The 25,245-nt window shown below is 42.2% G+C and overlaps 1 protein-coding gene across 2 annotated transcripts in view; it reads left to right on the top strand.

The window, feature by feature from the left end:
* ASCC1 (activating signal cointegrator 1 complex subunit 1) overlaps positions 1–25,245 on the top strand; it is a 131,302-nt gene that overhangs the window by 9,471 nt on the left and 96,586 nt on the right. For both annotated transcript variants that reach the window (XM_087702653.1, XM_087702654.1), the window contains exons 3-5: positions 436–535; positions 4,104–4,201; positions 8,830–9,008. In XM_087702653.1, the coding sequence (XP_087558779.1) occupies positions 436–535; positions 4,104–4,201; positions 8,830–9,008 (377 nt within the window). The remainder of the gene's footprint in view (positions 1–435; positions 536–4,103; positions 4,202–8,829; positions 9,009–25,245) is intronic.

Consider the following 25,245-nt stretch of genomic DNA (forward strand, 5'->3'; position numbering starts at 1 on the left):
CACGAAGCCATGTTGCCCAGTACACAACCTTGCCTGTTTTGTCTTCTGAGTTTCTGGTTGCAATCAGCTGTCTTTAGCGCACATGGCAGTGCCAAAAACCAATGCACACTGGCCAACTGATTGTCGGGTGCATATGCTCACCAGAACCCGGAAGTTTGACTTTTTCCGGAATGCGATCCCTTTACGCACACAGCAGTGCCGAAAACTGCAGTGATCATGCGCGCCAGCCAGCTGATCATCAGGCATAGCCGGAGCATTTTCCGGAGCATGGCCCTGCTGAGCGTGTGTGCGCACGCAACATTTCCGCACAACAGGTTCACTATTACGGCTCTATCCCATTCATTTAACAGGTTTTTTCCCCCTTTTCTTTAATTATCTGAGAAATGAGATGGCTGGACCATCTTGGTAAATGACTTATCGGCTCATGTTTTATAGGTCTTGGAGATGGCTCAGATGAATTCTGTGATGCATTTGCAGTAGAAGAGACAGAAAGAGGATACCAATGTGCTATGGACATTCCTAGTCCACTATATAAGTAAGTTTGAGGGAATATAATCGCAAGAACTGCATGCAGATGGGTATCTCCTGCTCTAATAGCAATAGCAGTTAGACTTATATACCGCTTCACAGTGCTTCACAGCCCTCTCTAAGCGGTTTACAGAGTCAGCCTATTGCCCCCAACAATCTGGGTCCTCATTTTATGGACTTCTGAAGGATGGAAGGCTGAGTCAACCTTGAGCCAATGAGACTTGAACTGCCAAACTACAGGTAACTAGCAGGCAGCAGAAGTAGCTTACAGTACTGCATTCTAACCATTGCGCCACCACAGCTCTAATGTTGACAGAAAACTCTTCTCTACCTATGCAAAGATGATGAAGGCTAACAATTCAGTCTCATAGAGTCCTGGCAGCACAGTGGTTAGAATGCAGTATTGCAGGCTAACTCACTGCTCGCTGCTAGGAGTTCGATTCTGACTGGCGGCTCAAGGTTGACTCAGCCTTCCATCCTTCTGAGGACCCGGATTGTTGGGGGCAAGATGTTGACATTGTAAACCACTTAGAGAAGGCTGCAAAGCACTATGGAATGGTGTATAAGTCTAATGTTAGTGCTAGTGCTGTTGCTTAAATAGCAGGGGTGATATGCTCTGAAGTCTGCTACCAGTTCGCTTCACTACCGGTTTGCTTCGTGTGTGCAGGCTACCGCGCAGCACTGAAAAAGGAGGATTAAGACGCCTTTTCTGAGTCTGCAAAGGTAAGTAGAACAGCAAGGGGGGGAAATAGCTGTGCTGCGCGATTTATATTCGCTAGAAAGCAGGATTTCCTGCTTTTTAGTGAATATAAATCTCACAGCACAGCTGATTGTTACACAGCTGATTGTCGGAATTATCGGTTGACCTGAACCGGTAATAAGAAAAATGCTACCGGTTTGGCCAAACTGGTAGTTCTGATGATCAGCTGTGCCGTGGGTTTTCTAGCGAATATAAATCACACGGCACAGCTGATTGTCACACAGCTGATCGTCGGAACTACCGGTTCGCCCGAACTGATAGCATTTTTTAAAATACTTGTTCAGGCGAACCAGTAGCATTAATTACTACCGGTTCAGGTGAACAGGTCCAAAACGGTAGTTTCAGTTCAGTTCAGTTTATTAAATTTATATGTCGCCCTTTTCCCCCGAAGGGGACTCAGGGCGGCTCACAACTCGAACCAGGGAGGGGGATACAGACAAAAGATTTAAAACAACAGTATAACAATATATAATTTAAAACTCACAACAGTCATACCATTCGAGACGGGGGCAACAGCTCTTTAGCCCCAGGCCTGTCGGAACAACCAGGTTTTGAGGGCTTTGCGGAAGGCCTGGAGGGTGGTGAGGGTTCGAATCTCCACGGGGAGTTCGTTCCAGAGGGTCGGAGCAGCCACAGAGAAGGCTCTCCTCCGGGTAGTCGCCAGTCAACACTGGCCGGCGGATGGGATTCGGAGGAGGCCTAATCTGTGGGATCTAATCGGTCTAGTGGAGGTAATTGGTAATTGGTAGCATTTCACCCCTGTTATATAGGGATGTGGGAAATGTTGTAAGCCCAGAATGATCTGCTACTATTATTGGACTGCTTCAGAAGACTTGGCATGTGTTGGAATAGCCCATTTTGAGGTGTGCATGGCCCATTTCAGTTGTAAATGTTCCATAAGGGAATGTTTTAAATGCTTCCAATTCTATAGTTATCTCTTAAGTGACTTTCATTGACAGCATCACATATCACAGTAAAACCAAGTTCTTGCTTACCCCCAAACAACCAGCTTTTTCTGCCCATATGGAGTGGCTAAACCAATCACAAATGCCACTTCTTTAAAATGTGCTAAATGTAGCTTCAGCCCTGCTTTGCATGTAATGATAATGTTTGGCCACTTCTGTATGGAGGGAAGGCCAGAGGGAGTGATCAGGAAGGATGCGCTAGCAAGCTTGTTTATTTCTAATCAAGTTACAGTATTGTAAATTATTTTATTTTATGGAGCACAGCCACAGCATTCAGTGGGGCTTGCATTTAGGAAGGGGATAATAGGATTGCAGCCTAAAACGCATTTAGCATCATCTTCTTTTCATGTTATCTTATGAGAGAATTAACAAAAAGAAAAGGCTTAAATGGGTGATTTTAACAGATAAGTGTATTATATCTTTTTTAAAAAAATGATTTTGCTTGTTTGGTTTGGCTTTCGTTCCAAATCACTTGGACAGCTTTGGACTGCTACAGAGCCGAGGTGGCGCAGTGGTTAAATGCAGCACTGCAGGCTACTTCAGCTGACTGCAGTTCTGCAGTTCGGCTATTCAAATCTCACCGGCTCAGGGTTGACTCAGCCTTCCATCCTTCCGAGGTGGGTAAAATGAGAACCCAGACTGTTGTTGGGGGCAATATGCTGACTCTGTAAACCGCTTAGACAGGGCTGAAAGCCCTATGAAGCGGTAAATAAGTCTAACTGCTATTGCTATTACTATTGCTTAATTTGACGTAGCTTCTATCTAATTTTGACCGTCGTTTCTCGCTGCGATTCTTTGTTGACGATTGTGAGCGTTACAATGAAGGCGTGTCACAATTCACTTACAATCAATCCGTCTTTCCTTGCATCGCTCGCCAAAGTCCACTCGCGGCAACCGCCATTTGGGGATGGGCAGCTTGAGACAACAGAAGACCTAGCCTTGGTCAACCGTCAAGAGTTTACATTGGAAACATCTATGCACATCTTTTAGTGAGATTGAGGACAAGCGATCACACTATATGCCAAAACAGCACACAGAATTTTTTATTAACTCCCTGGGTTTTTTTGAGACAATAAAGCCAAGTCATACCTCAGCATTTTCCGCACATACACTTTTTTCTCTCTCACAAACTCAGTATGAAATGCTACCTAGAAAGTGGTCAATGAACCTGAGAGGAATGGAGGAAATGAGCCACAACTACCTAGTTTTCCCCAACCAGTTTCCTCTTCGCCCATTTTCCTTTCCACCTCATCTAACAGTTGTTGTCACGGAGATAAATAAGTCGCCCTTGATGTGCAGTTTTGGCTTCCAGATTGGTTTAGTTTCAAATAGGGTCCCTCACTGAGCCTTTGCAAGACCACAGGCCCACCCAAGACTACATTTCTCATATTGCTTTATGTTTATTGGTTTGTTTCCTTGGTTCGTTGTTTTTTCTGAAGCGGCTGCCGATACGCCATGCCAGTAAATCCACATTGCGAAATTTATGGAGTCGTATCAATTTTACAGCCAGCATATAATCAATTACCACATTCTCTGGCTTTGCTTCTATTTCCTCTAATAGGTGGAAGGGAAAAAAGCCCCAACTTCTCATGCTGTTTCATTTACCAACTAATAAATGTGCTATAAGATAATTCCTAACGCTTGAATTTTATACGATGACTCCCTTTCCCAGGCTATATTTTGTGTCTTAAGGATTTGGATGTTGTGAGAACAATTGTGCCTATTAAGCTCTTACATTCCATAACAGACAGGACAGTTATTTTTGTGATGCAGGGAATCATTTAATACTAATTTAGCTCTTTAAACTTGGCTCCTTTTTTCTTCCTTATCCCGCTCAATGTTTTCTACAGGTATATAATAGGGAAGAAAGGAGAAACCAGGAAAAAACTAGAGACCGAAACCCGAACTTCCATCAGTATTCCCAAGCCAGGGGTAGAAGGAGAAATTGGTAAGATTTTGAGCTTGCAAAAATCAATAAACTTCTGAGTTTATGTATGCAGGTTACATAAAACTAAGAAATAATATATTTTGGTACTACAGTGTTTCCCCGAAAATAAGACCCTGTCTTATATATTTTATAGAGCTGAGGTGGCGCAATGGTTAGGGTGCAGTACTGCAGGCCACTTCAGCTGACTGTTATCTGCAGTTCAGCGGTTCTAATCTCACCGGCTCAAGGTTGACTCAGCCTTCCATCCTTCTGAGGTGGGTGAAATGAGGACCCAGGCTGTGGGGGCGATATACTGACTCTGTAAACCGCTTAGAGAGGGCTGAAAGCCCTATGAAGCGGTATATAAGTCTAACTGCTATTGCTATTGCTATTTGCCAAAAAAAAAAAAAAAGGCACCAGGTTTTATTTTCAGGGGAAATGTCGTGCATCGCCCCCAGCCACCATTCTACTATTAGAGGCCTTCAGGAACAAGCAAGACTTTCCTGAATGCCTCTGCAGCTGATAACAGAGCTCTGGATTGATCCGGAGCTCTGTTATCGGCTGCAGAGGCCTCTAGAAAAGCCTTGCCGGCTGCAGAAGAAATGGACTGGCAAGGCAGGTGTTATGGTATGTGAGGCTTGGCTGCAACTGTCCGAAAGTGAGTAGTAGGGTAACTCCACACACACCCCATCCCCACTCTAGCTTAATTTTTACTCGTGCACCCTGGAATGGGTGGGGAGGTCTTAATTAGGGCTTATATTGGGGGTTGGGCTTATATTGGGCACATGTGTAAAAAGCCAAGCTAGGACTTACTTTCGGGGAAGGTTTTATTTTCGGGGAAACATGGTATTTGAAAAGAATATATTACTATATATGAGATGAGCTACAAAAGGGAAATTAAAGAGGATTTGTTTTCCATTCCATGAGAAATAAAGACTTTCCATAAACGGGGGCAGTCTTTCATTTCATAGAAAAAGGAATCTTAATCAATGACAATGAAACAGCTGTTATCCAATGTGCATTCTCTACTTCTCAAAATCTTTAATTTACTTGCGGTAATTATTATACCGTTTTCACTTCTTTTTCCTTCCTCCAGTCTACTATAGTTGTTATTGTTATTATTATACAATTGTATCACAGCAGCCAGTTGTTTTGCCGGATTTGGCATTCGTTACTAGTTGGGCCCCACCCAGGGGCCTAGGACGTCGTAACGTATTTTCGTAATATGCGTGCAGATCCAAGCAGTGCGGCTTTTTGCACTTGACGGTGATTTTGTCAATTTTTAACTGTTTTAAATGTAATTCCAGTGCTTTTGGAATAGCACCCAGTGTGCCAATTACCACTGGAATTACCACTGCTGGTTTGTGCCATAGTCGTTGAATTTCAATTTTTAAGTCCTGGTATTTTGCGATTTTTTCATGTTCCTTCTCAGCGACCCTGCTATCACCTGGTATTGTGATGTCTATGATTGTGACCTTATTTTTCTCAACCAGTGTGATATCTGGTGTATTATGCGCCAGTATTTTGTCCATTTGTATACGGAAATCCCACAAGATCTTGACCATCTGATTTTCGGTGACTTTTTCAGGCTGATGTTCCCACCAGTTTGTTGCTGTTTTAATATTATAATTTTTGCACAAATTCCAATGGATCATTTGTGCTTCTGAATTGTGCCGCAATTTATAATCAGTCTGCATGATTTTTTTACAGCAGTTGAGTATGTGATCAACAGTTTCATCAGCTTCTTTGCAAAGTCTGCATTTGGCATCATCAGAGGATTTTTCGATTTTGGCCTTAATGGCATTTGTGCAGATAGCTTGTTCTTGCGCAGCCAGGATTAGTGACTCTGTTTCTTTCTTTAATGTGCCTGTTGTTAACCATAACCAAGTTTGTTCACTGTCCACTTTATCTTTTATTTTTTCCAGAAATTGGCCATGCAGTGCTTTGTTCTGCCAACTCTCCATTCTTGATTTTGACCATCTCAGTTGTTATTTCTAATACTTGCATTTGTTTGTTGCCAATGCTTTTCTCAAAGTCATGTATCCACTTTGCTTTCTTATTGTAGTCCTTCGCATTTTCCCACAATTCTTTCCAGAATTCAACTGTGGCCTGCTTTTCTGGTTTTTCACTTTTGGTGTCACCATTCACATTAAGACTTTGATAAAAACGCCGTTGGTCTGATCGAAATTGCTGATTTTGTTTATATTGGATGATTCGTGCCTCATATCTTTCAATTTTTCTAGCTGTTGCTGTTATCTGCTGTTTTACAATCTCTACAGCTTCATTGATGTTTCTTGTATCCAATTTATATCTTCTGATTAGCCGATCTATGGTTTTATTGTTTTTAAGCCGTTGCTCATGCATGTTCTTTAAGTTACTAGCATCTGCCCTTAATTTTTTGACTTTTTGTTCTAATCGGATTTTCCACTTTGGCTTTGATGCTTTTTCTGTTGTGTGACTAGGTACTTTGATTTTAATGCCTAGTTCATTAGTGACTATTACAGCTGCGCTGTACATTAACTGGTTCGTTTCCAAGATGGATCCCGATTCAATTTTTGAAAACACTGCATATAACCATTTTCATGATAGGGGCCAAAATTTTCTTAGGTACAGTTTTTAGTGATGGTAAACGTTGCCTTTCCTCATTAAGCAGAAAATGCTCCATGATCTTATCCTTCAATTCTTTTTGTTTTTGAGTTAGTTCATCAGTTGGTTCAGTGATAACTGGTTCTAGTAGTGGTGGTGTTATTTCCTCTCCGAGAGCTTCTTCTGGGAGTTCTACTATAATGTCTTTAGTTGTGTCTTGAATATCAGTTATTTCTGCTTATGATATTGTTTTTTGGGTTTTGCAATTTGCCTGAATTTCCTCCAGTTCAACTTCACTAAACATTTTATTCCGTACAATAAATCGCCTTTGATCTGCTAGTCGTTGTTCACTAACATTTGAATCTGGATATTGTTCTTTCCATAATTCATACATTCGCTTTAAATAACCTCTTTTTCTGCCTCTGAGTTGTAGTAACAGGCCATTATGGCACGGTTTTCATCTGCACTATATTTTTGTTGTTTTGTTGGCTGGTCCACTTGTAGCCCACTTGTCGACGGATGTCCAGGGACCCCAACATCCGCCGCGGCCCTTGTTAACCCGCGCGACGACCGAAGCGGTATAAAATTTTATTTAATTAATAATAATAATAATAATAATAATAATAATAATAATATCTTCAGTGAAGATACAAAAATCCACTGACAACCCAAACTGCTGACTTTGCAATAATAAAGTCGAAACTGTTTCACATTTCACATTCCTGGAGATGCCAGAGTCAAAGAAAAAAAATAATGAAATATTGCGACCTGGCCATCAAAACTACACAGCTAAGGATGAAGCATGTAACAGTGATACCCATTGTCATCGGGGCACTTGGCACCATGTCCAAGAATTTTACAAGATACATCAACAAATTGCAGCTTCCTGCAATAACACCAGCGGAACTGCAAAAAACTGCACTACTCAGAACATCTTATATTTTAAGAAGGTACTTGGTTGATACCTAGGACACTGGCAGCAAACCATATCAACCATTAGCACCAGTCACTGGTATTTGTAATGCATTTTTGAATGCTCAGTTGGCTGAGTTTCATGTTTAATGAATAAAGTATTATTATTTTTAAATATTCAGTTGACTGAGTTTCATGTTTAATGAATAAAGTATAATAGTAATAATAAATTTTTAAATGTTCAGTTGACTGAATTTCATGTTTAATGAATAATAATAATAATAATAATATCATCATCAATCATCTCCTGATTTGAGATAACATTCCATCCAAGAGTCCTCACATACCAACTATTCTTTTAGCAATCATTCGAAGTTATAGATAGTTCTAATTTTTTAAAAAAAACTTTACAGCTGATTTGCAACTTTCCCAGTGCCTGACAATCATGTTATCTCTATTGCAGACAATAGATAATGTCCTGTGGTTTTCTTCTTCTTCTTGCAAAGCAGAGAGATTGGGAAGGAAGGGATTTCCAAAGAATTTTGCTCTTATATACATCAAAAGCAATGTGTTCACGCTGGCAGCCCAGGCCTAGGAACTGGGCTCACTGTGCCTACTGCTTACAATATTCTATTGAAATCTTCCTCTCGAATCTCTTCAGTTTGCAAGAGAGTGGGAGAAAAAAGGCAAGCCGTAGGCAATCTTTCCTTTGCCTGACCTTACCCAGCCACACACCCACACCCCCCCCGCAGAGCAGACAGGTTGGAGAGGAAGGGATTTCCAGAAAATAAACTGTTTGCTTTAGTACACATCTAAAGCAATGTAATCATGCCATTAGCAGGAAAGGGTCGGAGCAAACAGTATGTATGCCCTCTTAAATCTCTTTACAAGCACAGGACATAGATAAAACAAAGTTGGAATATGAAGATCAAAAAGTAACATTTTTTTCCCTCTAACAACTACTTACTCCTTCCTGGAGAAAAGCTCTTCACTCCATGCCTATGTTGTCCTTTGTCAACTTAGCAGCCATGTTGTTAATTGGGTTTTGAGTACAGCAAGGACTTGCTAGCTGCCTGCTATTCTTAGATTTCTGGAGGGAATTTTGAAGCACATTAGCATATATCATGTCCTATTATTTCCCTTGTTTTCAGTGATCACAGGACAACATCGGAGTGGTGTTATTTCAGCCCGGACACGAATTGATGTTCTCGTTGAAAGCTTTCGTAAAAAACAACCCTTCACACATTTTCTATCGTTTGCACTCAACCAGCCTGCCATCCAAGCGAAGTTTTTACAATTCAAAGAGGAAGTGTTGGAGAAATGTTCCCATGTAAGTTTTCATTATAATATTCGGAAACAGTGGAGTAGACAGAAAGTAACTATGCTTTCCTTTCAAGATTGTTACCAAAACAGAAAATAATGTTTTAAGTCTTGCTTGGCATTATTTATTTATTTATTTATTTATTTATTTATTTATTTATTTGTTTGTTTGTTTGTTTGTTTGTCTTGTATGGCGCCCACTCCCAGAGGACTCCGGGCAGCTCACAAAAGACAAGGGAAAGGGGGGAACGAGAGACAAAGACAACATATTAAAAACAAAACCAACATTCACAATTTCTATGGAGGTAGATGCTTCTCAGCTCCCCCCAGCCTGCTGGAACAGCCAGGACTTGGTGGCTTTGCGGAAGGCCGGGAGGGTAGTAAGGGTCCGGATCTCAACAGGGAGCTCGTTCCAGAGGGCCGGAGCTGCAACAGAGAAGGCTCTCCCCCGGCATATTGTTTCTTGTTCTTATCTCGCTTGTTCAGTGTTTTCATTTTTCTCTCAATCCTCATATCTGTTTTCATTTTGGAGTGAGAATATATTAGACAGGTGAACCATAATGGAAGTGCCGTTCGTTGTCTACTTTTGATATAAACGAACACCAGCCAAAATTCCCAAGAGAAAACAATGGTAACTTTATTTACTACTTTGCAAAGAGGGTGCACCATGCACATGCAGGTACAGTGAACACACCTTAAACCATCGATGTGTTTTCTTTATATTTCCTATCGCCGTTGCAAATTTATCTCCCACCTTTTTCCTCATTGGCTTAGTACTCATGGCATCACAACCTATCCGAAACGTCCAAAGTGAATACGTTATCTCTGCCCCGATTACATCTCCCGTTGCTCTAATTCTATTACCCCCTGCCCTTATTTACAAATTACCTTTTACAGTCCTGGTTCCTAGGGCTTGTCGCTAGAGTAACTATCGTATCAGCAAATAATGGTTAAGACAGTGAGGAGATTGGGGAGCAACGTGCCCTGGAGTCTGGGGAAAGCTCTGATGAGGGCTCTGTGTCGGAGGCAGAGATGGGGCTCAGAGCCATATGCCAACTATCAGCTGCCTTCAGAGCCAGACATTAGTGAGGCTGACGAATGGTTTACTTGAGAGACCGCCTGCTGCCAATTACCTCCCAAAGACCCATTAGATCACACAGGGTTGGCCTCCTCCGGGTTCCGTCTACTAGCCAATGCCACCTGGCTACTACCCAGGGGAGGGCCTTCCTGTGGCAGCTCCGGCCCTCTGGAACGAACTCCCCGCAGGGATTTGGACCCTCACCTCTCTCCAGGCCTTCCGAAAAGCCGTCAAAACCCCAGGCCTGGGGTTGATGAGTTCCCTCCCCTCTCGACTTGTATGGTTGTGTGATTCTTGCTTATTTTAATTATCTGTATTCTGTTTTATGTTCCCCTTTTCCCTTTTTGAATTGTTCGCCGCCCTGAGTCCTTCCCGGAGAAGGGCGGCATACAAATAATAAAATTCAATTCAATTCAATTCAATTATAGCAGAGCAGAGCAGTGGTGGGATTCAATTTTTTTTTACCATCGGTTCTATGAGTGTGGCTTGGTGAGTGTGGCAGAGGAAGGATACTGTAAAATCTCCATTCCCCCCCCCCCACTCAAGGGGAAAGTTACTGCAAAATCCCCACTTCTCCAAACTATTCAAAATTTCCGCTACTGGTTCTCCAGAACGGGTTAGAACCTGCTGAATACCCCCTCTGTAGCAGAAGCCTTCCGACATACAATTATCAAGTTTCAATCTAGCTTATGAGATTAGAAATGTATTTTCTTCACAGGTTAGCATGTCTTATAGTTCTGCAAAAACAATAGGCTCTGTTTCCCACAATCCATAGCCTAAAAAAAATTAGGAAGGCAGTTATGAATTACATTTTTCTTGTTTGAGAAGCCTGGAAGTATAGAATTTTACATTTTTTTTATGCCAGCTTCATCACTCTCATGATGTGGTGAAAAAGGAAGGGAAAAGTGGGGCGGAGTTATTATATCTATATATATATTTATAAATCAGTGGCTACAGCAGTACAATGGAGGGAGCAACGGTTACCATGGTAACCGCTCTAGACGGAGGCAATGATACCGCATCATTATTCAACAACAACCAAAATGCTAATTTCGGCACCTGAAATTTGTGTGCTTGCTGATCTGCGTTTCTGATTGCTATTCAGTTATATCTGAATAGAGACGTCATTAATAGTTTGCTCTGTTCTGAAGCTCGAAAGAGCAGCACAAACTGCGCCCGGCAACAGATATATTTTCAGGTTCCTCGGAACATCCTACAAACTTCCCTGCTGTTTTGCGCAGCTCCAATAATATATCCTTATTATTGGGATGCAGTGCATAGATTTTTCCAAGACTCCTGGGTTTTCTGGAGCATCCTGCAGTGAAAATGATGGGGGCTAGGAAGAGCAGGGGTGACTATGAAAAACAGACCCGACAGAGATGGGAGTCTCAAGCAAGCAGCCAGGCTGTACATCTTCAACCCAACTGGAGCCAAGTGGAAAGTAAAATTATGTATTTCCTAGTCATAAAAAGTAGGCTCTTGCAATGACATAATTGTATCAGCTGGCCAGTTTGGGGGAAATCCAACAGAAACTCCTTAGAGCAGGGGTGTAAAACTCAAGGCCGGGAAAGGCGGGGGGAATCTGGTTTGCAAGGTGCTGAGATCTGGCTAGTGGGGCCGCCCTGGAAACAGCGAAGGAACAACCCACAGTGCTTCTGCCAGCGAAAAACGGAGCTTGGGAGGGCTGCGTGTGACTCTCCCGAGCTCCATTTACTCTGGCAGAGGGTTGCAGGAGGCTGTCACAGCCTAAAACAGAGCTTGGGAGCTCATTTCCTCTGGCAGTACAATAGCAATAGCAGTTAGACTTGTATACCGCTTCATAGGGCTTTCAGCCCTCTCTAAGCGGTTTACAGAGTCAGCATATCGCCCCCACAGTCTGGGTCCTCATTTCACCCACCTCGGAAGGATGGAAGGCTGAGTCAACCTTGAGCCGGTGAGATTAGAACCGCTGAACTGCAGATAACAGTCAGCTGTAGTGGCCTTCAGTACTGCACCCTAACCACTGCGCCACCTCGGCAGATCACTAGGGCCACCACAAGCGCCCCTGACAGGAGTGATGTCAAGCTAGCCACACCTACCCTGACCCCCTGAGGTCAAACCCAGCCCTGATGTAACCCTCAATGAAATCTAGTTGCCTTAGAAACACCGTAAACAAGCGTGTAACCAAATTTTTTTTAAGTCAAAACATACATTATAGGTAATCCTTGACTTGCGATTCGTCACTTAACGAATGTTCTAAGTTACAATGGACCTCCCTTGGGGTACTTAAGACCCAGATTCAAAGTTATGACGGTCGGGGTCCTTCCCCGCCTTCATGTAACCACCACTTTAAGTGCTCAACAACTGGGCCAAAATTATAGTCATCTGCAGAGTCCTACTGTCATTGTACTGTAACAGTTTTTGCCAAAACCTGGCATTTACTGCTGTTTTTTGGCAAAGCTACTTCCTAGTAAACACTATATGCACTTAACAACCGTGGCAAAAATAGTTGTAAAATTACATTGGTCATGTTGGTGTCTGATTTACAACTATCATGAGTTACAACCATGACAATAGGCGTGGTACGACAAAACCGCGCTCGACTAAAGCGCGCCCGATTAAACCACGTCGCTGACGTCATCAACAGGGCGACAACAGCGAGCACGGAGAAAGAAGGGCGCTTTAAATAGCGCTTTGAAAGCAAGCCGATTCAAGTTAAGGTAAGGGTTAGGTTTAGGGTTAGGGTTAGGGTTAGGTTTAGGGTTAGGTTAAGGGTTAGGGTTAGGGTTAGGTTAAGGGTTAGGATTAGGTTTAGGGTTAGGATAAGGGTTAGGTTAAGGGTTAGGTTTAGGGTTAGGGTTAGGATTAGGTTTAGGGGGGTTAGGTTTAGGTTTAGGGGTTAATTTTAGGTTTAGCATTTACAGCGTGCTTCTGTCTCCGCGCTGTTGTCGCGCTGTGATGACGTCAGCTACGCGGTTTCGTCGAGCGCCCTTTAGTCGAACGCGGTTTTGTGGTGGAACCGATAATAGGTTCCGTTAAGGTGGCAGCTTAAGGAGTATCTGTAATCAGACCATGTAAAGCTTTTGCATTAGGTAAGCATCTGTCTGTGAAAGTGTGCGAAGTTCAGGCACCAGCATAGATCCATTAATTTTCCCTTCTGTTGTTAATAAGATAACCACTTCTGTTTCTCCGTGGAAGTTAATGTTGCAGGTAACCTTAACACCATTAGCATAACAGCCATTGCAAATCCTAATTCATCAAAATGAAAGGAAGGCTGAATTCAGCTCCCCTAAGTGGGCAAGAAAGCAAGCCAAACAATCTGCTTGAAAATGGAAATGTCATCGCTCAGATGTGGCAGGTCGTCCTCAACTTACAACCATTCATTTTAGTGACCACTTGAAGTTATGACGACGACGGCGAAAGGGACTGATGGCTGTTGTGCACAGCATCCCCATGGTCACAGGATCAAAATTAGGACGTGGCATGGATTTATGATGGTTGCAGTGTCCCAGGGCCTTGGAATCACCTTTTGCAAGGTCAAGGGGGAAGCAAGTTCGTTTAACAACTGTAGTAACAACTGCAGTGATTCAGTGAACAACAGTGGCAAGAAAGGTCGTAAAATGTCAGGGTTCCAAGTAACAGCCCCAACGACGTGGCACGACAAAACCGCGCTCGACTAAAGCGCACCCAATTAAACCGCGTCGCTGACGTCATCAACAGGGCGACAACAGCGAGCGCGGAGAAAGAAGGGCGCTTTAAATAGCGCTTTGAAAGCAAGCCGATTCAAGTTAAGGTAAAGGTTAGGTTTAGGGTTAGGTTTAATGTTAGGTTTAGGGTTAGGTTAAGGTTTAGGGTTAGGGTTAGGGTTAGGTTAAGGGTTAGGGTTAAGTTAAGGGTTAGGACTAGGTTTAGCGTTAGGTAAAGGGTTAGGTTTAGGGTTAGGTTTAGGATTAGATTTAGGGGGGTTAGGGTTAGGTTTAGGGGTTAATTTTAGGTTTAACGTTTACAGCGTGCTTTTTTCTCCGCGCTGTTGTTGCGCTGTGATGACGTCAGCTACGCGGTTTCGTCGAGCGCCCTTTAGTCGAACGCGGTTTTGTGGTGGAACCCCCCAACCTTGAAGATTCCTCAAAGTTCCATTTTATTAGAGATGTCATATTGGCACATCTGAGAAAACCCAAATCTGAAAGTTTCCAGGTTTTCCCCACCCAATTGAAAGTTCACGTCCCTGCCCAGCATCCATTTCTCCATCTCATGGCCCAATCAGACCCCATCCCAACTGGAGATGCCTCCCAGTCATGCCACTCCAAGTGCAGGGCAAGGTGTCCTTGACTCTCTGAGAAAGGAATGTTATTTAGACTATATATCTCCCATACTCCATATAATCCCCTCTCCCAGTTTCCCCCAGCAGACAAATGTGGCATGCCTGAAGGCCCAATGTAAAAGATGGCTTCCTGGCCTGAGACAAACAGTACTGAACAAATGTCTTGCTTAAAGACAGAAATTTTGTGCTCAGTTGTGATCATAAGTTAAAGACTATCTCTATCTAGAAAAAATGTGTGTTTCCTACCTTGAGTTAATCACTCAGTACCCCAAAAAGAGAAAAGTGTGTTTTTGTGGAAGGCCTGCCATGCTAAAAATATAAGGCCCTCCACATTTAGAGGCACCCTTTCTTCGAACGTATTTATTCATCAAATGTATACAGGTAGGCCTTGAGCTTGGCAATTATGGTTGTAAGTTGAGATGGTTGCAAAGCAGGTCTCCATGTAACCGGACCGGATTATAATGACCTTTATTATGATGGCCGTTAAGTGAATACCATAGTCATTAAGCAAATTGATTGTGTACTATTGGCTGGTTTTTGTAAATGTGGACCAGTTGCCAAGCACCTCAGATTCAGGCACTTTTTATGTTGGGGGAGGGTGCAACATCAGAACTTCAAAACCAGGCACCTTTTGGAGAGTCCGTCTTAACTTCAATTGGTCATAAGTAGAAGTCTACCTATATCAGGGGTGTCAAACTTGCGGCCCACGCACCAGATGTGTCACACACTGCCATGCCCACTCCCGGTTTAGCGAAAGGGGAAAAATATCACAATATGTAACGTGACGACAACATAACGACCAGAGGTAGTGTTCAGACGGTTCGGACCGGTTCTTTCGAACCTGTAGCGGAAATTGCAGGGGGGTGCCCCCCCCCCGGCTCTATGTTGTCCTATTTAGGCACGTTTTTGAGGTCGGGCGCTTGCGTGGAAGGCTTATGCAAGAGCAAAGCACATGCGTGGAAGGCTGGGCGCATGTGCAGAAGAGGTGTGTGTGGAGCGAATGTGAAACCCACCGCTGGTGATGACGTGAGTTTGACACCCGTGACCTATATGATCGCCCATTTCCCCAGAAGTTTCTTCAAGAATAACGTTGAGAAAACGTGTTTGCTTTCAAGCCCTGTTTGTGAACTTTTCAGAGTCTTTTACTTGGGCGTTGTTGCGTATAGGACAGAGGTGGGTTCCTACCAGTTCGCACCTATTCGGTAGAACCGGTTCGACAAATCTACCGAACCGGTTAGAAGAGGTTCCACCAGTGGACCCGAAAAGCAGGCCACACCTACAGAAGAGGTTCCAAAATATTTTGAAACCCACCACTGGTCCTTGGATATGATTATTCTACACTATCATGCTCATATTTATAAAACTCAGTGCCTCTGTGAAAGGTAAGGATGACTACTGCATTTGTGGTGCAATCAGAACATTGTGTGTGTTGAAGTTGTTTTAACGCAAACCAAAGATGCCTTTTAAAAAACAAGTTTACATCATATTTTTATGCACGGCAGTGCTGTGTGTGAGGTAATTTAAGGTGGTTCTGACAAGTGTCGTCGGCATCTTCATATCCGGTCACATGGGTGGCAAGCCACTCCCATCCGGTCACATTGGCGGCAAGCCACTCCCACAAAGGAGGCCACACCCACAGAGTAGGTTCGAACAATTTTTGAAACCCACCACTGGTATAGGATAAACTAAGAAGGCCTTTAATCTGAATTTGTGGCTCTTTTTATAATGCTTTAAGGAGTTACTTCTGGGGTTGAGGGCATTTTCAACCCATTTGAGAAGAGAGAAAGATCCACACAGAAACTTCTCAGTTATGCAGTTTCCAAAGGTTAAGGAACCAGCCATCCAGTCAGCACAATTGATTTGGCGGGCTGAGGAATAAAAAAAAATACAACAGAGGTTGTTTATTGATTAGGATAATGTAGACTCTGCTTATCTGCTGCCTTTGCAGTAGTCTGGGTTTCCTTACATAATTGGTCTGCCAGTAAAATGGTAAGGCAGGCATGAATCACTTGGAAGTCCTTTGCAGTCGTGGCTCAGTTGTATTTGGAGCTTTCTTCTGAAAGAAATTGTGCTGTCCCATCACTCAAGAGAACTCGGAAGATATTTTTATTGACTGTGGTTTGGGTTCAGGTATTAATTTACCATTAAGTGAAAAATAGTGGTACGTTTTGCCTGCAGTTTGGGTCTCTCTGCTCTTGAATCAGTAAATATCTATGGAGATTCTCAGTCATCCAGGACATGGTTATCCCAAAGGTGCTTTTTCAAGAGGGAACTGGACTTGTTTAGTTTTTCCTTGAAGAACATGTCCCTTCTCATCCCAGAAGCTTTCTTCACTTCTGATAGCCAGAGCTGAAGAAGCTTCTTGGTTGAGAAGCAAAACATCTTCATGGAGAGTAGAGTAGAGTGGAGTGGAGTAGAGCGTGACCCGACAAATGCGCGCACGACAAAAGCGCGCCGACAAAACCGCAGCAAGAAAACCGCGACGTCGAAATCGCACTCACAACAGCGCGACAACAAAACTGCGCCCACAAAAGCGCGATTAGGGTTAAGGTAAGGGTTAGGGTTAGGATTAGGTTCAGGGTTAGGTTTAGGGTTATTACCTTGTTTTCGCGTTGTTTGTTGATGGTACGCTTTTGTCGGCGCGCTGTTATTGGTGCGTTGTTGTGGGCGCGATTTTGACATCGTGGTTTTCTCGCCGCGGTTTTGTCGGCATGCTTTTGTCGTGCGCGCATTTGTCGGTGAACCGAGTAGAGTAGAGTAGAATGGAATAGAATGGAATATAGAATAGAATATAGAATATAGAATAGAATAGAATAGAATAGAATTCTTTATTGGCCAAGTGTGATTGGACAAACAAGGGATTTGTCTTTGGTGCATATGCCCTCAGTGTACATAAAAGAAAAGATACATTCCTCACAAATCATAAGGTACAACACTTAATGATAGTCATAGGGTACAAATAAGCAATCAAATCATATTAGGAAACAATATAAATCGTAAGGTTACAAGCAACAAGTTACAGTTATAAGTGGGAGGAGATGGGTGATCAGAATGATGAAAGATTAGTAGTAGTGCAGACTTAATAAATAGTCTGACAGTGTTGAGGGAATTATTTGTTCAGCAGAGTGAGAAAGAAAACAAAGTTCAGTTGCCTCTTAAAAGAGCATCTTTGGTATGTCTTGAATCAGTGCAAAGCTAGTGGTTATGATCACCTGTAGGTTGGGTGAGCATGGGATAACAGGATCCCCAATCACAAGTGAACTGTAACGATGGATTTCAATAATCTTGTTGAGAGATTTACTCTTAGAAATTCCCTTCAATTTATTCACCTTTTGCCCAAATAACTTCTCTTCTTGGAATGTACCCTGTACTCAAATTAAGCTACCTACAACATTAAACAACATTAATTTACTGTTTGGTAAATTCTACATTTAGAATCAGGAAATAAAAAAAAATCATAAGAACATTGTGTGTGACAGAAAGATTGATTTGCAATGTGTTCCAGAGACAGAGAGTAATTGGATTGATTTTAGAGAATTAGACACTCTCCAATATCTTTAAAAAAAAAACACTTTTAATATCTCAAATTCAAAAATTTCCTGTAAATTCAATCAAAAGCCTTTAATATGTGCCTTCCACAATCTGTATGAATTAATCTGGAAAATAATTTATCTATTTGATACAAAAAAATAAAACTCAGGATAAAATTAAAAGCTACATAGCAAAAACTATCTATATTTGGATTTTTTTTAAAAAATCCTCATAAAATAGAAAATCACTTATACAAAGAAATTATAGATGCAGTGGAATTGATTATTGATTGGGAAGAAGTACTTCTGGCTAATTTGGAGTTAAAATCTTATGTATGTATGTGAGGGACGCGGTGGCTCAGTGGCAATTAGGTCCATCTTAACTCTAAACAGTCATTAAGCAACAAGTTATAAGTCAAGAGTTCAATGGAGTTGAATAGAGTTCAATGGAGTTTGTGATAGAGTTCAATGGAGATTACTCCCATCTGAGTTCAGCCTAGCATTTACTCCCATCTGAGTTCAGCCTAGCATTCTCAGGAAGTCTACCTCCCTAAGATGAATACTCCTAAATGAATTCAGCTTGTGCCAAGAAGAAACTGGGATTCATAAACTTCAAGAAAGATGAAAGCAGGAGCCATCAGAATTTAACTGCAGATTATTCAGTGAAATTTATGTATTTATTTTATTTTATTTATTTGTCAACAAGTACAAGGAAACAAGTATGAAAACACATGGAAGATGGCACAAATAAATAGATATAAATAGGCAAAACATAGCCATAAACACATTAAAAAGTATATATAAATGGGACAATAGGACAGGGACAGTAGGCACGCTGGTGCGCTTATGCACGCCCCCTTAGGGACCTCTTAAGAAACACGTAAGGTCCACGAAATTTAGGTAGTTGTGGACTGAGTCCACTTACCGTATTTTTCGGAATATAAGACGCACCTTCCCCCCCCCAAAAAAGAGGTTGAGAATCTGGGTGTGCCTTATACACGGAATACAGCATTTTTGGCCTCCCGAAAACCCACCCCCTTCACAAAAATGGATATGCATAGGCTTTGGGAGGCTTGTAGAGTGCTTCTGGGGGCTAGGGGGGCAAAAATGAGACCCCCGTTTCCCCCCAGCCCCCAGGAGCACCCTACAAGCCTCCCAAAGCTTATGCATGCCCTGTTTTTTTGCAAAAAACGGGCCCATTTTCACAAAAAACGGGCCTTTTTTTTTGCTCGTTTTTGCCCTGCCCCCAGGAGTGTTTTTTCACAAAAAACAAGGCATGCAGAGGGTTTGGGAGGCCTGCAGAATGCAATTTTTTTTTAATGTACCTTTTCAAAATCTTGGCGCTCTTATACTCCGGTGTGTCTTAGTCCGAAAAATACGGTAGCTAGACCATGAGGGAAGGAATAAATTGAGTATGAAAGCTTTTCTGTGGGTTTTGCATTTTCCTCAGTTACATCTTATTTCTGCCTTTTGACTGGTCCTTGAGTTCTGAATTGTTATTTAGTCATGATTCCATGTGTCTTTAAACCTGTCTCCTCTTCAATCCTGAGTTGTTGTTTTTTTTTCTGTCTTTGGCTACTGACTTATCTCACATCCAGTTCTTTGAGATTTCTAACTAGCTGTACAAATATAACACAAAAATGAGAAGGGGAATAAAACTTAGACCACACTTATAATATTGCAATCAGTTTTGATCGCCACAATATAAAAAAGGTGTGGAGACTTTAGAAAGAGTGCAGAGAAGAGCAATTAAGATGATTAGGCTAAACCCCACAAAGAACAGTTGTAGGAATTGGGGTATGTTTAATTTAATAAAAAGACGAACTGGAGTGACATGATAGCAATGTTCCAATATCTAAGGCAGTGTTTCTCAACCTTGGCGACTTTAAGTCCCGTGGACTTCAACTCCCAGAATCCCCCAGCCAGCTGGCTGGGGGAATTCTGGGAGTTGAAGTCCACGGGACTTAAAGTCGCCAAGGTTGAGAAACACTGATCTAAGGTGATGCCACAAAGAAGAGAGGGTCAGCCTATTCTCCAAAGCACCTGTGGGCAGGACAAGAAGGAATGGATGGAAACTAATCAAGCAGAGAAGCAATCTAGAACTAAGGAGAAATTTCCTGACAGTTAGAACAATTAATCAGTGGAACAACTTGCCTCCAGAAGTTGTGAATGCTCCAAAAACTGGAGGTTTGTAAGATGTTGGATAACCATTTGTCTGAAATGATATAGGATTTCCTGCTGGAGCAGGGGGTTGAACAAGAAAACCTCCATGGTCCCTTTAAATTCTGTTATTCTGTTAGAAGCATCTCATTGAAGCAATAAGATGTATAGTATTCTTTTTTATGGGGGGGGGGGGGAACAATAGGGATTTCAGGGCTATTAAGGATTAATATGATGAGGACTTCAAGTGAGTCAATTGGGAATTACCCATAATAGCTAGGAACATTGGATCCAATTTAAGTTTCTGAAAGAAATTCACTGGGGAAATGACAGCAAGATTATAAACTGTTATTAAAGAAAATGGAAAAAATAGGTGTTGGGACAACTGGGAGCTTATTTAGAGATTGCTGCTGTTGCATGCGGTACAAATAAAGCATTTTGCATTTTGTCTTGAAGGTGAGGGCTAACGCCTAATTTATTTCAGAAAGGTCTTGTCTGAAACAATTCTTGCTAGCTAATTTAGATTTTGCAAGATGGATGCCGAAGCAGGAGGAGGTGCCAGAAACAAACACTTTTTTTATTTTATTTTAAGTATCTCCATTTCATTACTTACAGCGCCAGGGGCTCTTCCTTCACGGTGATGGTCTCTGGAATTTGACTTGCAAAGAGGTTGCTTTCGTTGGGACGGATGTTTTATAGGCCTGCAACTTCTCTCTTTTCCCTCTCCATCCCCCCAGAGTTTCTCTGTTTAGGCATCAGCAAGGGAAACATACATATTAATGAGGATTAAGTGCCTGGCAGGCACCCACTTCCTGCCAAGACAAAAGTGAGGAATAATTATCTAATTGAGGTTTGAACCGAGAGCTTGTTATCTCACAAGAGTAAAAAAAGGAAAAGCGAGCATGTCTAAGCAGCCTCTCTTCCAGGTGTTAATTGAAAAATACCGGTCAATTACAAGAGAGGTGCAAAGCTTGATTTCTTAAAAAATTATGTAATAAATTAAGTAGTTGTGTTATGTCCTCTGATCAAATGTCCGGATTTACAAGAAACAAATCTACGGCTAGTTCTCAGAAAAACCAGTAAATCTGATCCAAACAACTACTATCTAATTAGTTTTTAAGGCATCGCCTCAATTAATCGTTGATAGTTATTGAATGCATTGGAATGGTGGAGCTTTCTGATTTCTAACAAACAAAATGTATTTATTTGTATTTGTATTTATTAGTTTGTCAAACATGTACAAGATAGCAGGTATAAATATAGGTTCCACCACAAAACCGCGGTCGACTAAAGCGCGCTCAACGAAACCGCATACCTGACGTCATCACAGCGCGACGAAAAAAGCACACTGTGAGCGCTAAAGTTAAAATTAACCCCTAAACCTAAACCTAACCCCCCGAAACCTAACCCTAAACCTAACCCTTAACCTAACCCTAAACCTAACCCTTAACCTAATGCTAAACCTAACGCTAACCCTTAACCTAACCTTAAACCTAACCCTAACGCTTAACCTAACCCTAACCCTAACCCTAACCCTAACCCTTACCTTAACGTGAATCAGCTTGCTTTCAAAGCGCTTTTTAAAGCGCCCTTTTTTCTCCGCGGTTGCTGTTGTCGCGCTGCTGATGACGTCAGCGACGCGCTTTAATCGGGCGCGCTTTAGTGGACCGCGGTTTTGTCGTGCCACGTAAATATAAACATGGACATGAACAAAAGAAATGAATACCAAAAAATGGGGACAGTAGGCACGCCGGTGCGCTTATGCACGCCCCCTTAATGGACCTCTTAGGAATGGGGTCCATGGTAGACAGTCTAAGGTTAAAGTTTTGGGGGTTTGAGGATGTAACAATGGAGTCAGGTAGAGCATTTCAGGCAGTGACCAGTCCGTTGCTGAAGTCGTATTTTCTGCAATTGAGTTTGAAGCAATTTACCTTAAGTTTGTATTGATTGTTTGCCATGTATTATTGAAGCTGAAGAAGTCATTGACAGGTAAGACGTTGTAGCAGACAATTTCGTGTACTGTGCTTAGATCAAAATGCAGGCGGCGCAGTTCCTGATTGTCCAAGCCCAAAACTTCAAGCCTGGTGGCATAAGGGATTCTATTGTGAGCAGAGGAGTGGAGGACTCTTCTCGTGAAATACCTATGGACCCGCTCAATCGTATTAATGTCCAAATACAGTGTGGATTCCTGGCAGATGAGCTTTATTTGAGAATTGGTCTGGCAAAGGTTTTATATGCCCTAGTTAGCAATACAATGATGCCGGAGAAGAAGCTTCGCAAAATTAGGTTAACAACTCTTAATGCCTTTTTGGCAATGCTGTTACAGTGACCTCCAGGGCTTAGATCGTTTGAGACAGTGATGTGCGGTGAGGTTTATGGCTGGTGAGGCAGGCACTGACACAGTGGTGGGTTTCAAATTTTTTTAGACTTGTGGACTTCAACTCCCAGAATTCCACAGCGAGGCATGCTCAGTTCCGATTTAAAGCGACATCATTTGTTTTTCTCTTTTGCGAAAAAGTTTCCTTCATTCTTTTTCTTCTCCCTCCCCCTCCTTCCTCCCTTCCTCCCTCCCTCCCCCCTCTCTCAAACAGACACATGCACACAGAGAAGTTGGATTGGACTATCTCTCCTACCTCCTTCCCTCTCTCACTCTCTCTCTCTCAAACAAACACAAACACAGAAGTTGGATTGGATATATTTTCCAATGGCTTGAAAGCAGCTCCTCTGCCATACCCCCCCCCTTCCCCTGCTGCCTTCCCCAAACACCATTGCAAATGCAGCCTGCTGTCTGGGTGGGAAGTGCCTGAAACGCAATAAAGCCCACCCACCCACTCATCTCCTGCTTGCAGGCTGGGGTCAGAGAACCCGGAGGGGAGCCGATCCAAGCCTTTGATTGCAGGCAGAGCCACATTGCCTTTTCAAACTTGTAATCAGTGAAGCTGGGCTTATATAGTTTTATCCGTGTGTGTGTGTGTGTGTGTGTGTGTGTAAAGGCAACATGGCTCTGCCTGCAATCAAACTACACTTGGGGAGGGATCTACATTTGAGGATGAAGTTTGAATTCCTCCCCCTCCCTCCGACCCACACGTACCTTTTCCAGCTGTTTCAGAGAAGATTTCAACTCTGCTCTTGCCTGTCATCATGAAAAGAAAAGAAAATTAAAAGGAAAAAGGCTGAGTTAGTTGCTGCCAGAGTCACCGTGGATGACTCTGCTTAACAGTTTAAAAAAGCCTCTAAAAAGTGCCCTCTACAGGAGGAGGCAGGAGAACGATGTGCCTCACCTACATCAGGAATTTTTTGGCTTTTAACCCTTGCTTAACTCTGCTCGAGTGATCATAAAATGCCTAAAGTCAGATTAGATGAGGCACGTTGTTCTCGTGCCTCCTCCTGTAGAGGGCGCTTTTTAGAGGCTTTTTTAAACAGTTAAGCAGAGTCATCCATGGTGACTCTGGCAGCAACTAGCTCAGCCTGACCTCAGCTCTTGCCTTTTTCCTTTTACATTTTCTTTTCTTTTCATGATGACAGTGGTGAGGCTCTGCCTCCCTTGACTGCACATCCCTGGTTTGAGATGAGTACTCCTAGATCCTTGACAGAGTAAGGGGTCTTCGACAAGATAGTTTCTGTCCAACTTGTATTTGGTGTTCTGATTTTTTTTTGCCAATGTGTAGGACAGAGCATTTATTAGTCAAGATTTGTAACTGAACATCATTTCCCCCTTCAGTTATAAAATGTATCCGTAGAAAAATCTTTGTCCCCCTAATATTCTGTAATAAAAATGATGATAACATTATATATAAATCTAAAGAATTTTTCCGTTATACAGCAAAGATCCAACTGGCTCACGAGCCAAGGAAAAAGAAAAATCATATTAAGAACTTAATAACCCTTTTGTCAAAAGTAAAACTTCAGAAAGGAAAATCTTTACATTTGAATAACATAAAAATGATAGTAGTAGTAAAAAAAAAGGGAAAAGAGTAAAAAGAACTAGTGAAAATAAAAAGGTGAGGAAATGCCACCTTTGGCTGGCCCAGATTGGGATGGGAATGGAGATTTTGAGTATCCTTCCTCTGCCATGCCCATCAAGCCACGCTCACAGAACCAGTAGTAAAAAAAAAAAAGAATTTCACCACTGGTCTTAAGTAGAGGCTCAGATGCTGTTTTCAAGAGCTCATGGAGGAGCAGAGAAGCAAACTATCCCAGCATTTCCACATCCTGAGCAGAAGTTGAGACCTGGACCCTTTCCCATAGGAAAGGCATCTGTCATATTCATTGCAGTCCCCCTCCACTACCTACCAATACTGCTGAAGAACCCAATACCGAAAAAGACAGATGTTCAAGAATGGGACACTCCCTCACCCAACAGACTTGTTCATCCAGTATTACTGTGGACGATTATCATCTTACTAGAAACTGATCCGTCACAGCAACACAAGGACATTCATTAGCAATCTGACCTCCTGGACAGGGGCAAATTGACCCAAGTAGAAACTAGCAGCACATAACTGGACTGCCTTGTACTATCAGTTGTTGTCATTAGAACTAAGATAGAATAACAGAATTGGAAGGGACCTTGGAGGTCTTCTAGTCCAACCCCCTGCTTAGGAAGGATACCCTACACCACTTCAGACAAATGGTTATCCAATCTCTTCTTCTTAAAAACTTCTGCTTAAAAAGCTAGGACAGGGGCAAATGGGGAAGTAGCAATCAGAATCAAGATAAAAAATGGAAATTGGGCAAAATATAATAAAACAAGGAGGAAAGGAGGAAGAAAGCTGATTAAATGGAAGAGACAACCCTGTTTTGCAGACTTTCACTCTCTCCTTAAAATTGAAACTCTAATCTACTTCAAAAAGTAAATTAAAGAAAAATTTGTGCTTCAAAATTTGATGCGCAATAAAAGAATGGTCCTCTTGATGTTTATCTAATTACGGTGAGGACTGCTGTTGTATTTCGATCTCAGTATGAGCTTCAGATCTTTTCTCAGATAATTAACAGCAATATTAGGATCATAAAAATGTTCCCATCCATCGAGAGATAAATAAAATTGGCAGGATGAAGAAAAGTTTTCACTTGTCTTCCTGTCTCAGTAATAGGGTTAAATTATTTGTGCTTTTTAACTACCTCAAACCTGAAACAAACCTGGAAAATACGTTACTTTTTTCCCCCTCCACCATATTCT

The sequence above is a fragment of the Thamnophis sirtalis genome, unplaced genomic scaffold, assembly GCF_051295495.1.
Source record: "Thamnophis sirtalis isolate CommonGarterSnake01/CBP01778 unplaced genomic scaffold, rThaSir2_p1.2 scaffold_15, whole genome shotgun sequence".
Lineage (NCBI taxonomy): Eukaryota > Metazoa > Chordata > Lepidosauria > Squamata > Natricidae > Thamnophis > Thamnophis sirtalis.